The following is a 17058-nucleotide window of genomic DNA, read 5'->3' on the forward strand; positions in this document are numbered from 1 at the left end:
CATCAATAGTGCTATGAAGCAGCACCTGCTCAGCAATAAGCTGTTCAATGATGCGCAGTTTAGGTTCCATCAGGGCCACTCAGTTCCTGATCTCATTACAGCCTTGGTTCAAACATTGACAAAACAACTGAATTCCAGTGGGAAGAGGGGAGTAAGAGGTTGTTATATCAAGGCTGCATTCAACAGAATGTAGCATTCTGGAGCCTTATCAAAACTGATATCAATGGGAATCAGGGCGCAAACACTCCAGTAGTTGGAGTCATATCCGGTACATAGGAAGATGGTTGCGATTGTTGGAGGTCAGTCATGTCAGCACCAGGACATTTCTGTAGGAGTTTCTCAAGGTGGCGTCCAAGGCTCAACTATCTTCAGCTGCTTCATCCATGCCCTTCCTCCAACAAAAGTCAGAAGTGGGGATGTGTAATCATTGGTGGACAATGTTCAGTACCATTCTCAAATCCTCAGATACCAAAGCAGTATATGGTCAAATACAACAAGATCTAAGTAATATTGAGGCTTGGGCTGAAAATTGACAAGTAATATTTGCAATACCCAGATGGTAGGCAATGATCATCTCCAAAAGAGACAACCTAACCACTGCCATTTGACACTCAATGATATTACCATCCCTGGGAGTTACCATTGATTAGAAACTCAACTCCGCTTGCATATAAGTACAGTGCTACAGGGTCAGAGGCTAGGAATATTGTAATGAATATTTTACCTCCTAACTACCCAAAACTTGTCCACCATCTACAAGACCCAAGTCTGGAGAATGATGGAATACTCCCCACTTGCCTGGATGAGTTTAGCTCCGACAACACTCAGGAATCTTGATACCATCCAGAACAAAGCAGCCTGCTTAACTAACACCCTATCTAGAAACATCCATTCCCTCCACCACCAACGCTCAGTAGCAGCAGTATATATGAAGATGGACTGCACAGATCCACCTAAGATCCTTAGACAGTATCTTCCAAACCTACATGTGCAAGGACAAGGGCATCAGATACATGGGAACGCCACAACCTGCAAATTCCCCTCTAAGCCATTCAGTATCCTGACTTGGAAATATATTACTGTTCCTTCACTGTCACTGGGTCAAAATCCTGGAATTCCCTCCCTAATGACATTGTGGGTCTACTTCAGCAAATTACCTGCATCAATTGAAGAAGAAAACTCTAAAATACTTTGTTCAGAGTAACTAGTGATGGGCAAGAACTGCTGGCCAGACAGCAACAAACTCATGTAACATGAGCAAATAAAAGAAAATGATTTTATTACTGATTTACCTTCCTATACCAGTATAACTTTTACACACTTCTAATAATAATGTCTTTAATGACCAGCCACAATACCTTAGTAAAAGATGATTTTAATGATCCATATTATTTCAAATGTGTCAATGTTAAGATGAAACAACAAATAAATTATGCATATATAAACTTACCCAGGTCAGTGATTCTCAAGAATACCAACCTTCAGTAACATCAGACTAAGTTAATAAATATGGTCTATTAGCAGAAAGAGCAAGTGGCAAATAGGATACTAATTCTCTAAAATTGGACAATATTTAGGAAATTTCTCTCTCAAAAGCTAATTATTTTCTCTGCACTGGCACTGCATCAAAATTAGTGCATAAAAACAGTTGATGACACGTGTTGATCTGGTGAGCAAAATTTTAATATCAACAGAGAGTCATAGAGATGTATGGCATGGAAACAAACCCTTCAGTCCAACTCGTGCATGCCAGCCAGATTTCCTAACCTAATCTAGTCCCATTTACCAACACTTGGTCCATATTCCTCTAAACCCTTCCTAATCATATACCCATCCAGATTCCTTGTAAATGCTGTAATTGTACCAATTTCCACCACTTCCTCTGGCAGCTCATTCCATACATACACTACCCTCTGCATGAACAAGTTGCCCCTCAGGTCCCTTTTAAATTTTTTCCCTCTCACCTTAAACCTATGCCCTCTAGTTCTGGACTCCCCCACCCCAGGGAAAAGACTTTGTCCCTCATGATTTTATAAACTGCAACCCTGGCTGATCAGCTGACAATTTACTGGTCTGTGTTGCTCAGTACAGCTATGAGTGGTATATTGATCTATTGTGCCATTGTAAAGTATTTGCAATTTCCTAAATGCAACTTTACATGTTCTCCTTCTTGAGAGGATAACATACGCATCAGATATCAGACATCATAACATTTAATTTGAGCACAGGATACTCAGTTTGCTTCGTCACGCCAGAAGTGGGACATCTTTTAAAGGTTATATTTGTTTTTGAATTATGTCATGCATATCTATTCAGTTCAATTGGATTCATATATTCCTTTGGTCCAATTATATTGCAACGTGTCTGTAAAATAGTCAGTTTTGCATATCACATCAACATTAAATTTGAGGAATGAAATGAAATGAACAAATTACTTATTACATCTGGAAACAGCAAAACCCATAGGTTGTCTTGCACAATTTTGGTTTTGCAGATTTGGCAGCCTAATATCAGAATTTTTAATCTTAAACAAATTGTTGAGTCTTTGGTTCGCAGAGTATAAATGCAAAATGTCAAGCTTTTTCTAAAATGCATGGATTCAGCAATAAATCCTGAGATGCAGGTTTCACATTGTTGTAAACAGGCATGTCTAATTTTTAAAAATCTCGTTGATATCCTGTCATGTTGATTTCAGTCCATTATCACATTTGACGGTAATGACTATTTCAGGATTAATAAAATGGAATGAAATCTTTCCCAAATGAGCTTCAGACTCAATTTATCCTCACCTACTGAAGAATCTGAGATCTGCAAGCCAGGAATATTTTTTATACAAGTACCCTGTTGTATGGTGACTTACTCCTGTCTTTTCATCAAAGATTTTTATTCCTCCAAATGAAATGGTCAGAAAGATTCTCTGTTTATGTTCCCCTTTTGACCGTGCTGCAGCTGCAATTCCCTGTAGGAGATAAAACAACATAAAATAAGTGGCAGTAAGAAAACACAACATTCAACCAAGCAGTTCTTGTGTTTCTGGCTTGCTAAGCACTGAAGTTCAAAATCACTAGTGAATTGTTTCCCATGCTGTTCAATTGTGTTGAATTTGTGGGGAGGTGACACTTAGAACTTAGAATCCCTACAGTGTGGAAACAGGCCATTTGGCGCAACAAGCCCACACCAACCCTCCAAAGAATAACCCACCCAGGCCCATTTTCCTACCCTATCACTCTACATTTACCTTTAACTAATTAACCTAACCTACACATCCCTGAACAATATGGGCAAATTAGCATGACCAATTCACCTAATTGTACATCTTTGAATTGTGGAAGGGAACCAGAGTACCTGGAGGAAACCTATGCAGACATGGGGAGAATGTGTAAACTCCACACACAGTCGCCCAAGGCTGGAATCAAACCTGGGTCCCTGGTGCTGTGAGGCAGCAGTGTTAACCACTGAGTCATTGTTTATCCCTGGACTATTAATTCAGAAACCAAAGTAATATTCTGGGGACCTGGGTTCAAAGATGGAACTGAATTCAATAAAAAACAACCTGGAATTAAGAATCTAATGATGACCATGAATCCATTGTTGATTGTCAGGAAGAAAAAACTATCTGCTTCACTAATGTCCTTGAGGAAGGAAACTGCCATCCTTACCTGGTCTGGCCTACATGTGACTCCAGAACCACAGCAGTGGTTGACTCTTAACTAGCCTTTAGGCAACTGGGAATGGGCAATAAATGCTGGCCTAGCCAGCGACATTCTCATTCAATGGATAAATTAAAAAAAGATTGTTTGGAAGTGGCACACAAAATCTGGTGAAGGAGGTTGCTGAACATTGCTTTTGGGAAATAACACAAGACTGTCTCAAAGAGGTAATCTCACATCATTTTACCATTATACTGCCTCAAAAGAGAAATTGCTTACAGTTTATAAAGCTGAACTTTTGATGCCTTTATGTTATGGACTAGGCTAGACCATTCAAAACATTCTTAAGCAGACAACCCAGACCATAACTTTGCAATTTGTTTTGGGTAAGTGTAAAGTGAAAATTACCCAGAATATGTTAGCAAGGTTGACTACTAGGTTTAAAACAGACAAATAATTTATTCACAAAATTACACAATGAAACATGAAGAACAGAATAAAGAACCCCCTACAGAACTCAGTCTATCCAAACTAGACTAAAGTTAGCTGTTCCGAATATAAACAATAGCCCCAATAAGCAAACCTCTGTAAAAACCAATACAAATGGAACACATGCTTAAAGGTTGAAATTAAGAGAGAGAGAGAGAGAGAGAGAGAGAGGGTTTCCACACAGCTCACTGTTGAACTCTCAACTAGTACTGGACTGAACTAAACTGTTCAGATCAGCTAGAGGGCTGACTACTCCTCTTTCTTTCTACAGGTTACTTCTAAAACATGACCACTTTGGCCTGAAGTCTCATCTATTTACATATAAACAAAAAGGCCTCTCAATATCCTTTAATCTCTGCACTAAACCAGACTAATTGGAGTCCAGCTTGGTTTATTATCCTTCTGAAAAAAATCAAAGAATATCCTTGAGCCAAGGAACAGCTTTTAGAAAAAAAAGGACTAGCTTTTAATATAATTGAAATTAAATGACAATTAATAATGACAATTAATATACAGCCATGTTATATCACAGCAAAGAAAACAAAAACATCTGACCATACCCTTCAGAAATATTCCAAAAGTGCTTCATATACACTGACCTACTTTGAAGGCTAATGTTGTTACAAAAATAGAGAACAATGATGCTGACAAGATCCCAAAGGGAAGATGAATACCAGTTAATCAGTTTTGTTATACTGTTTGAGAGGAAAAATAAGTCAGAAAGCAGTTAAATTCCGTTCTCCTCATGCAAGTGAGCAATGGAACGACATACAGTAGTCCCCCCCATATCCACAGGGGATATGTTCCAAGACCTACCGCGGAAGCCCGAAACTGTAGATGGGAACAAACCCGTTTATTTAAATGGGAAATTTACCCTCTCGATACCCCCATTGTCCCTGGTTCTGGAAGGGTCCCTATAATATGTTTGGGCTGTGGTAAACCGCTGGTAATTGAAACCATGGAAAACAATTCCATGGATATGGGGGTCGTCCTGTATATGCACTATATCTGTAGCAAATCCATAAGAAATGAGCAACTGGGTTAACAATCATTTCTGATAATACTGTTGTCTTTAGTACTGCCCTAAGTATCAGCTTACATTGTGTGTTCAAGGTTTTAAGGCTTTAGACTACAATCTCCTAAATATTTGGCAGGAGGCCTATCAATTGTGTGGGATTTGCAAAGGTTTAATCCTAGGTGCCTGCGCATGCATCAAGAATCTATGCTTTCATGAAAAGTCAGATCTACAGGTGGGCAAACAAAGAAGTTTACAAACAAAATTGTGACAGACAGCAATTCCATTTCATTTTAATAGATTATTTCTTTGTAGTAATAACAATACAATGCTGTTGTTCCATGTCACAATTTAAGAATTTGTAGAATGTTTGTGTCATTTTCCTGACCTTCTATCACATAGCCTGAAGACATGGGCAGCTATTGAGATTGTACATGCATCCAGGGTAAATAAGAAAAGGTCACAGTATCTGTCAAACCAGTCTGAGAATAATGAATTGACTTATGACAATTGGTCAAAAGGCAGTTATGTTACTGTAATATTGTGTGTTATGTGTTTAATGGTTTTTGTGTTGGGATGAAATTCATGACAACCACAACAAATTCTAGATGAATGTAACACTGTTAAATGGTCAATTCTTCTATCATCTGTTTAGATCCTGTCTTGTGCAACTGCAGCTACTGCAAGTAACCTCTGCAAATCAGGAGCAATCACCCAGCTTTCACTTGTTAAGAAAAAAAACATTGTGCTGATTAATTTATGCAGCAGTTAATTAAGCCATCCATTTTCTCCTTGATTATATTAAGGCTAAGATCTTTCAAGTGATTTTTTTTCATTTTTGAGGACATTGCTGGCCAGTCCAGCATTTACTGCCCACCCCTAATAGCCCCGAGGGCAGTTACGAACTGTCCACAATGTTGTGGATCTGGAGTCACATGGAGACTAGACCAGGTAAGGACAACAATTTCCTTCCCTAAAAGACAATAGTGAACCAGTTGGGTTTTTCTAATGATTGAAAATCAGTTTTTTTATTATCATGAGACTCTTGATTCCAGATTTTTAAAATTGAATTCAAATTCCACTATCTGACATGATAATACCACTAGGCCAATGCCTCTCCATGAATCACTATATAGCAGTGTTTCATTTGCTGCTGGATTCTTTATTTTTGGGAGAAATGTAGAAAAATGACTGCTAATTAAAAATAAATATTGAAGTCGAACCATAGTAGACCTGACAGGAATCATTTTTGAACAACAGTTGCAAGATGTCAATTTTGTTTTCTGTTTGCACTGTCCCCAGGAAAGAAACTGGTGGGATGTTCTGTTTTCATAAAATATGCCAGCTCCCCTCAGGCTGTGTCTGGTGCTGTATAAGAACACTTGCAAAGGATCACTGGGGCCTAATGGGAGGACAAAATGGCAAGAATTTTCCACTGCTGCACTGCACAATTTTGCGTCTCATTAAATTGAATGGGTCAAACAGAAAGCCCCAGATAATATGACTAAACTTGAAGGAAACAAATTTCCCTCAATATCCTTGTGTTAAAATCATATGATCTTGTCAGTATAAAGTAGCATGAATGAAAACTGATCAATGCCATTCCAATTGTTTCAAATATCTTGGCCAAAACATTGGATCACACCCAAATTGGGTGCAATCTCAGAGCAACATGTATGTCAGGTGCTTTTCAAACATTTAAGCAAGCTAGTAGGAGGCCAAAGGCAAATTGAGCTGTCAGTCTTATTTATGTTTTACAGGTTCACTGTGGACAGCAGTTGTCTAAGATAAGGTCAGGCTTTTGTGCTATCTTTCAAAGATAAGAAAGATCTAATGGAGGCAGGACAAGAAGATAAAACAATGCAATAAAAGTGCTTGTCTATTAATTAGCATGACATTCACCTTGATATTTAGGCAAATGGAAGACATAAACAGTGAATGTGTATTAGAAGGGCGAGTCTGAAATACTGTAAACATCAAAAAACTAGGGTGAAAAAGATAGCATCGTAAACCCCAAACTTAAAAACAGAATTACTGTACAAGAAGTGTATTGTTAGAACGGGGTTGGGGTGTGGTGGGAGTGTGGTGTGGATGTGTCAGCTGAATTCCTTTCAACTTCTCCAGTTGCAGTTGACTGAAGCAAAGTTGTTCTTAAACTTCTCTCTTAATACTAATCTCTATCATAACAGCGTAAAGCTGATGCATGGTTTTCTCAAATGAAGGAAAGACCAATTTTGTTACCTGCTGATTCAAGATAAATATTGAAAATATAATGGCAAAATATACACAGCATGTATACAAAGTTAAAAAGGGATAGTGTCCAGTGTCAAAGGAATATGAACGGAACAGACAGTTTAAAGATCATTCTGTTGAACTGAAATGTACATTTTGTTTTATCTGAGACAGTTGTTTTGTTGGTGGTTTGGATCATAAGCAGATGGCTTGTTTTAGTTATTCTTAGAGTTTTAGATGTTCTGATTTTTAAGAAAATTAATGTTCTTGTTACAATGTGTCAGTTTTTTTTGACAGACAGATAGAAAAACTGTTTACAAACATATGGATAGGAGTATTCAGCCAGTTGAGCCTAATCCATCATTTAAATTGACCACTACTGATGTAACACTTCAAAACCTAATATTTACAATATACAAATATCCCTGCAACACTTTACACCCTTGATAATTAACATTTATCAGTCTCTGCTTTAAATATATTCAAAAACCAAGCTTTCCTAGCCTGCTGGGGTAGAGAATTTCCAAGATTCACCACATTCTGAATGAAGAAATTTCTCATCTTGTCCGAAATGGCATCTTCCTCATTTTTTAAATTGTGTTTACAGTCCTACACTCCTCAACCAGGAGAATCATTTTATCTACATGTACCTTGACTACTCCTTTAAGTATTTTGTGGGTTTCAATGAGATCATCTCATTCTTGGAAACTCTGCAGAATACAGGCCCAGTTAATCCAATCGCTCTCCATAAGCAAGTCCAGCGATCCCACTGTTGCACTCCTTCACTGGCAATTGTATCTTTCCTGAGGTGCAGTATAACCAAGCTCCTGTACAATTGATCCTTGCAGTTTTCTGTCTGTTAACCAATTCTTAATCCATATCCCCAGTCCTGAAGAAGGGTTATACCTGAAAAGTTGACTTCTCCACCTCCTGATGCTGCCTGGTTTGCTGTGTTCTTCTAGCCTCCTGCTTGTCTACCTTGGATTCCAGCATCTGCAGTTTTTTTTCTCTAACTCTTAATCCATGTCTGCATATTAGCTCCTATTCCCTCATGTTTGTTAGACTTTATCAAAAGCCTTCTGAAAATATTGCAATACCCCTTTATCAATTTTGTTTGTAACATCCTCAAAAAGTTTCAGCAACTTTATCAAACATGGTTATTAATTTGCAGATCTATATTGACTATGCCCAATCAGATCTATTGTATCCAAGTGTTCACTCATCGACTGAGAGACAATAAGGCATAGGAGCAGAATTAGGCCATTTGGCCCATTACATTTGCTCTACAGATAGATTCAAGCATTTTCGAGCAACTGATGGGAGGCTGATGGGAGTATGATTTCCTTTTATTTCACTTGTTTCTTTCCTAAATAGTATTGTAACATTTACTAGCTTCCAATCTGCAGGAATTATTCTAGAGTCAATAGAATTTTGTTGATGATGATATGGATCTATAAAACTGAAAGATATATAATCAGAATTAAGCCATTTGGCCCATTGAATCAGTCATGGCTGATATATTTCTCAATCTCATTCTCCTGTATTCTTCTTGTAATCTTGATCACCAATGGACTATCTTTATAGCTAATTTCAAGTCACAGAGATGTACAGCAGAGAAACAGACCCCTCTGTACAACCTGCCGATGCCAAACAGATATCTTAACCTAATCTAGTCACATTTGCTAGCACTTGGCCCATATCCCACTAAATACTTCCTATTCATATACCCAACCAGATGCCTTTTAAATGTTGTAATTGTAGCAGCCTCCACCACTTCCTCTGGTATCTCATTCTATACCATTCTTTGCATGAAAAAGTTGCCCGTTAGGTTCCTTTTAAATCTTTTCCCTCTCACCCTAAACCTATGCCCTCAATTTCTTCTGTCCACCCCATGGAAAGGACCTTGTTTATTTACCTTATCCATGCTCCTTAAGATTTTATAAACCTCTATAAGGTCACCACTCAGCCTTCTATGTTCCAGAGAAAAAATAGCCCCAGCCTATTCAGCCTCTCCCTGTAGCTCAAATCCTCCAACCCTGGCTACATCTTTAAATGCCCTGGTAAATCTTATCTGAACCCTTTCAAGTTTCACAATATTGTCCTGATAGGAGGAAGACCAGAACTGCAAACAATATTCCAAAGGTGGCCTAAGCAATATCCTATTCAGTCATAATATGACCGCACAACTCCTATAGTCAATACTCCGTCCAAGAAAGAAAGCATATAAAATGCCTTCTTCACTATCCTAATACTTGTGACTCCACTCTGAAGGAGCTATGAACCTGCACTCCAAGGCATCTTTGTTCAGCAACACTCCCTTGGACCTTATCATTAAGTGTATAAGTCCTGCTAAGATTTGCTTTTCCGAAATGCAGCACCTCACATTTATCTAAATTCAACTCCATCTGCCACCCCTCAGCCCATTGGCCCATCTCATCAAGATCTTGTTGTACTCTAATGTAACCTACTTTGGTGTCCATTACACCTCCAATTTTGGAGTCATCAGTAAATGTATTAACTATGCCTCCTATATACACAACCAAATCATTCATATAAATGATGAAAACAGTGGACCCAACACCTATCCTTGTGGCACACCACTGGTCACAGGCCTCAGGTCTGAAAGGCAACCATCTTCTATTTTCTACCTTCAAGCTAGTTTTGTATCCAAATTGCTAGTTCTCCCTGTATTCCATAAGATCTAACCTTGCTAGCCAGTCTACCATGATGAACCTTGTCGAACGCTTTACTAAAGTCCATACAGATCATGTCCACTGCTCTGCCCTCATTAATCCTGTTTGTTATTTCTTCAAAAAACTCAATCAAGTTTGTGAGATATGATTTCCCATGCACAAAGCCATATTGACTACCACTTGCCTTTCCAAATACATGTAAATCATGTTCCTCAGGATTGCCTCCAACAACCTGCCCACCACCAATGTCAGGCTCACTGGGTCTATAGTTCTCTCATTTTTCTTTACCACCTTTCTTAAATAGTGGGACCACGTTAGCCAACCTCCAGTCTTCTGGCACCTCACCTGTGATGATTGATGATACAAATATCTCAGTAAGAGGCCCAGCAATCACTTCTCTAGCTTCCCACAGGATTCTAGGTTCCAGGATTTATCCACTTTTATGTGTATTTTAAGACATCCAGCACCTCCTCCTTTATAATATGGAATTTTTTCAAGATGTCACCATCTATTTCCCACGATCTATTTCTTCTATGTCCTTCTCCACAGTAAACACTTCTTCAACATTCAAAGATATAGACTATGAGGTGCCAGGGAATTACCAACTTCCAATCCGATTATTTTCTCTGGTATAGCATTCTTCCTGGTATTTAATTTGCTTTAATTCATCATTCTCCTGAATAATTTGGATCTCTGTGACTGGGAGATTTTCTCTTTCTTCCTCAGTAAGAACAGACACAAATAACCATTTACATTCTCTGTCATTTCTCTATAAATTCCCTTGACTCTGCTTTTGAAGACCCCAAATTCAGCCAAGCATTTCCTTTTCATAGAGTCATAGAGATGTACAGCATGGAAACAGACCCTTCGGTCCAACCCATCCATGCTGACCAGATATCCCAACCCAATCTAGTCCCACCTGCCAGCACCCAGCCCATATCCCTCCAAACCCTTCCTATTCATATACGCATCCAAATGCCTCTTAAATGTTGCAATTGTACCAGCCTCCACCACATCCTCTGGCAGCTCATTCCATACATGTACCACCCTCTGCGTGAAAAAGTTGCCCCTTAGGTCTCTTTGATATCTTTCCCCTCTCACCCTAAACCTATGCCCTCTAGTTCTGGACTCCCCGACCACAGGGAAAAGACTTTCTCTATTTATCCTATCCATGCCCCACATAATTTTGTAAACCTCTAAAAGGTCACCCCTCAGCCTCCGATGCTCCAGGGAAAACAGCCACTGCCTGTTCAGCCTTTCCCTGTAGCTCAGATCCTCCAACCCTGGCAACATCCTTGTCAATCTTTTCTGAACCATTTCAAATTTCACAACATCTTTCCGATAGAAAGGAGACCAGAATTGCACGCAATAGTCCAACAGTGGCCTAACCAATGTCCTGTACAGCCGCAACATGACCTCCCAACTCCTGTACTCAATACTCTGACCAATAAAGGAAAGCATACCAAATGCCTTCTTCACTATCTTATCTATCTGCGACTCCACTTTCAAGGAGCTATAAATCTGCACTCCAAGGTATCTTTGTTTAGCAAAGTATAAGTGTATAAGTCCTGCTAAGATTTGCTTTCCCAAAATACAGCACCTCGCATTTATCTGAATTAAACTCCATCTGCCACTTCTCAGCCCATTGGCCCATCTGGTCCAGATCCTGTTGTAATCTGAGGTAACCCTCTTCACTGTCCACTACACCTCCAATTTTGGTGTCATCTGCAAACTTACTAACTGTGCCTCTTATGCTCACATCCAAATTATTTATGTAAATGACAAGTAGAGGGCCCAGCACCGATCCTTGTGGCACTCCATTGGTCACAGGCCTCCAGTCTGAAAAACACCACCATCCTCTGTCTTCTACCTTTGAGCTAGTTCTGTATCCAAATGGCTAGTTCTCCCTGTATTCCATGAGATATAACCTTGCTAATCAGTCTCCCATGGCGTACCTTGTCAAACGCCTTACTGAAGTCCATATAGATCACATCAACTGCTGTGCTCTCATCAATCCTCTTTGTTACTTCTTCAAAAAACTCAATCAAGTTTGTGCAACATGATTTCCCTCGCACAAAGCCATGTTGACTATCCCTAATCAGTCCTTGCCTTTCCAAATACATGTATATCCTGTCCCTCAGGATCCCTCCAACAACTTGCCCACCACCGAGGTCAGGCTCACTAGTCTACAGTTCCCTGGCTTGTCTTTACCGCCCTTCTTAAACAGTGGCACCATGTTTGCTAACCTGTGACTATTGATGATACAAATATCTCAGCAAGAGATCCAGCAATCACTTCTCTAGCTTCCCACAGAGTTCTAGGGTACACCTGATCAGGTCCTGGGGATTTATCAACTTTTAACTGTTTCAAGACATCCAGCACTTCCTCCTCTGTAATCTGGATATTTTGCAAGATGTCACCATCTATTTCCCTACAGTCTATATCTTCCATATTCTTTTCCACAGTAAATACTGATGCGAAATATTCATTTAGTATGTCCCCCATTTTCTGCAGCTCCACACAAAGGCCGCCTTGCTGATCTTTGAGAGGCCCTATTCTCTCCCTAGTTACCCTTTTGTCCTTAATATATTTGTAAAAACCCTTTGTATTTTCCTTAATTCTATTTGCCAAAGCTATCTCATGTCCCCGTTTTGCCCTCCTGATTTCCCTCTTAAGTATACTCCTACATTCTTTAAACCCTTCTAAGGATTCAATCAATCTATCCATGTAACTACAGAAGCTTTCACAGTCTATTTTTATGTTCTTTTTCATAGATTTTATTTATATTCCACTCTTTATCATCAGTCTCTTAGTCCTTTTTTGCTGTTTTCTGAAAACATTGAAATCCTCAGAATGATTACCATATATAAGCCCCTTCCTTCTATGTTATATAATCTATAAGTTCCTCTCTCAGCCAGGTCTGACTAAAACATTTGACCTTTTTCACCTTGAAGGAATGTATAGCTCTTTAAAGATTCTCCACTGTCAATATACAGTCAAGCCTTTCAATGTATTTTCCCAATCCAGCTCAGCAAACCTGTGCCTCAGACTTACATAACTTGCCCTATTTCAACTTCACACCTTGCTTCAGGTTAAACTACATTACTTTCAAACATAATGTAAAGTTCTATAATATTGTGATCACTCATTCCCAAAGGTTCCTTCACAACAAAGTTATTAATTAAAAACTGAAAGAACTGTGGATGCTATAAATCAGAAACAAAACCAGAAGTTACTGGAAAAGCTCAGCAGGTCTGGCAGCATCTGTTAATGTTTTGGGTCCAGTGACCCTTCCGCAGAAACATTAACACTGATTTCTCTTCACAGATGCTGCCAGACCTGCTGAGCTTTTCCAGCAAGATTATTAATTAGCAATTTTTCATGAATAATACCTTATCAAAATAATCCACTCTCTAGTTGTTCTTCAACATACTATTCAGGAAAACCATGTCTAGGGCAGTCTAGAAACTTCCTCCACAGATTTAGTGCTCAATTATTTTACCTAGACTATATGCAGATGGAAGTAATCCACTATTACGGTGTTCACATGCTACATGCTCTCTCAGTTTCTGATTTATACTATGCCCCACACTACCACAACTATTCGGTAGTCTGTAAGCAACTCCAACCAATGTCTGATGCCTCTTACTGCTTCTTAGCTCTATCCAAACAGATTCCACACATTGTGGTTCTGATCGGAGATTCTTCTTTACTCATGTACTGATACCATCTATAATTATCAGTATAACTTCACGTTGTTTTCCTCCTTTTCTGCCCTCTCTAAATAGTCAATCAGAGTCCTGGTCACCGTGCAGTCATGTTTCTGAAATGGCAAATAATATCAATACCATTTACCTCTATTTATGCCTCTAGATCATCTGGCTTGTTGTGAACTCTGTATGCTTTCAAGTCATGTCTTTACTTTTGTCTTTTTGACATCATCCTACATTTGAGGCAGCCTCTCTGAAATGTCCTTGATCCTGACAGCCAGGAGGTAACACACCAAATTAGAGTCACATTTTATGCCACATAAATCCCTTATCTGATGGCCTGACCATGGGTTCCACTCTCAATATTGCCTTTCCATTCTTCTTTCTTCCTCCTGTTCAATTAAGATACCCTTGGTGCCATAGATTGGTATCTGGCTGGACTCCCTTGAGAACCATTGCCTTCACTCGTTTCCAAAATGGGATACCAAATGGTAAGCACAACAGACTCAAGGGACTCCTGCTCTACCTCCTGGGTTGTTTTAGATTGCCTGATAGTGACCCATTCCTGCTCGACACCGCTAATCTACACAGCATCCTTATGTGCTATCTATGCAGCACTTTGCCTCATAGAGGCACAGTCATGACTCCAGCCATTATTCAAGTTCCAAAACCCAGCAACCAAGCTTATGCAGTCATGCTTTATTCAGATGTGTTTGTCTGGAACACATGGTAGATCCCTAACTTCACACATACTGCAGAATATACACATTTGTCCTCATTGTCCTTTATTGCCCAAACATAAATACAAAGTTACTACAAACTTACTAGTAACTTAACTTCAATTATGTTAACTTTATTTTCCTTCAGTTTTACCATTTTATTTTATTTTGACAAGATGTAATTTTCCTTTTCTTTTGCATATGTTCTCTCCTGAAATCCAAGAAGTTGTTTCTTCTTATAAATGCTCTTTTTTCTTTAGTTTTAAGGTAACTAGACACAATCTCAAACTGCAACGTCTCACCATCCAATAAACATGCAGATTCCCTGAGATGTCGATCTTGGATTTTTGGTTCTCACTAAGCCTTTCTCAAGTCGCTCCCTGTTCAGCACACACTTATTAAACTTGCTGCCTTCTGTGTCTGTGCTGTGTTCAGAATGAACCCATTCCCCACTCTCCACATACCTTTTAAATTGCAGCCTTCCCTCTCAAGGCTGAATTTATTCACCATGCTCTTTTTAAAATTGTAGCCTTCTCTTTTGTCAGTGTGTTCAGATACAGCTTCCTTTTCCCAGCCTTTCTATGCTGTATTGTTAGTTTCTTCTCTCTCTCTCTCTGCCAAAGGCAATAGCTTGCAACTTGTTTGTATATTTTGTGTCTCAGTTCATCGTCTCCAAGCTTAATAATTACCGGTGATGTCTTCATCTCGAATGTGTAAGCATTCTCATCAGGGCATAAAATTAAAGTAAGAGACAAGAGTCTTTTATGCCTCCCCAGGGAAAGATTCACTGGCTTCCTTGCCTTTGGACAAAGTGAAAATTTCAGTTTGGTTTTCTGTGTCTAATTCACACTGAAACTTGACCGCTTGTGAGCAGGAGATGCCTATGGCCATTTTACTTCATTTTTGGTTCCATTTTTAAAAGCATTTCAGGCCGTGAAAGTTGCAGCTGTTAAATTGGATGATGGAATTTGAAAATCAATAGTTCATATTTTACATCACCATGAAACTACAAAACTTTTCATCCATTTCAGTACTGCATGCATGTCAAGTTTGTAGACAGTTTCTAATTTTGGGTGATTTTGTGGAAATGTCAGAGCTCCTTATCTGTGAAAAATATCTAATTATAAGGACTGCCTGCTTTTTACAGAAAACTACTTTTACCCTCATTTATGAAAAATATATTTATTGTTAGGAAATAGAAACTTAGTTCTCACATTGGAGATGAAACATTCACACAGTGGTTGTCAATTTTTAAAAATGCATTAACATGATACAAATCTTTACTTTGACATTTTAATATAACTTGTTTCAAAATAATACCCTATTGTTTATCTTTGACACCCTGACAACTCAAATTGGCAATCTGCTTTGTGTACGAGTCTTCATGTTTTTCACTTTGATCCATGCAAGCTAAAACTGAGAGATGGTGCCAGTATGGAATATTAATAACATTATATGTACATTGTATGCGTGCAACAACAGGGGTCCCATGTAAGTGGTCCTTCTTTGCATGGATAAATATTTTCAAAAAGTGATTGAAAGTATTTGCTTTTGTAGCAAAATACATTTCAATCCAACGTGGTAATGGCGATATTCATACTCGTTAGATACTGTAATGTTTTATGAAGAAAATTTAATATTGACAGAAAGCCACTGCCACATAGGTTAATTGGATGCAATCTCCACATGTTGAGTTTTGTAATGTTCCAATTATATGCCTGTAAACTATAGACAGCGCATTGGAGCTTTCAGGGGTCACTGCAGCACATCTGTCAGGGTGTACCTGGTCTCTGCCATATTCTTTAAAACGTATCTGGTTGCAGTTGGTTGAGAGGTTGAAAAGGAGTAAAATTATCCCACATCACTTCCTTATCTGTAATGGCTAATTGTCAATGTTACGAATATATGTCAGGGGATGAGGGCAATCTGATTTCAAGCCTCTTAATGACCAAAGCAATCTGACAACTCTTTTGCATGATAGTTAAATAGTTCCATTGCATTATTCAGTCAAGGAAGGAGCTCAAAGAATTGTCTGGCACATAATGTGTTCATTTTCCCATCAGGCTTGTGCTGCTCAGCTTCATTATTATTTGAAGAGAAAGATACTTCAATATTGCACTGTCAGATATTATATGATCAACCTTTAAGCTATTGATCTGGTGACTTTAAGACAAGTGGACTATTATTGAAATAAAAACAGAATAATATGGGTGCTGGGAATCTGAAACAAACACAGGAAATGCTAGAGGAACTCCGCCAGTGTGGTACCATGTGTGGAGATGGAAACAGATGAAACATTTCAAGTGAGATATGATTTTTCTCCTGATCTGCCAGACTTGCTGAATTTCTCCAGCATTGTCTATGTTTGTACCATCATTGAATTTGGTAATGAGTGGGTGTATGGTGTTCTCCTATGTGAACACATCCAAAGAAAAAATATCCGGTCAGATTTGGTCCTGCCATCAAGTCTGAAGTAGTTGGAATGAGTCTTGTGATAGTACATGAAAGCCCAACAATTTTGAGGTTACGCTTCATTACTCCATTCCATCC

The 17058-nt window shown here is 38.8% G+C and overlaps 1 protein-coding gene across 7 annotated transcripts in view; it reads right to left on the reverse strand.

Annotated features, from left to right (window-relative positions):
• Positions 1–17058, reverse strand: part of dab1a (DAB adaptor protein 1a) — a 680143-nt gene that overhangs the window by 97933 nt on the left and 565152 nt on the right. For all 7 annotated transcript variants that reach the window (XM_072574204.1, XM_072574205.1, XM_072574207.1 and 4 more), the window contains exon 4: positions 2861–2959. In XM_072574204.1, coding sequence (XP_072430305.1) covers positions 2861–2959 — 99 coding nt within the window. The remainder of the gene's footprint in view (positions 1–2860; positions 2960–17058) is intronic.

This window comes from Chiloscyllium punctatum, chromosome 7 (assembly GCF_047496795.1).
Source record: "Chiloscyllium punctatum isolate Juve2018m chromosome 7, sChiPun1.3, whole genome shotgun sequence".
NCBI classification, from domain to species: domain Eukaryota; kingdom Metazoa; phylum Chordata; class Chondrichthyes; order Orectolobiformes; family Hemiscylliidae; genus Chiloscyllium; species Chiloscyllium punctatum.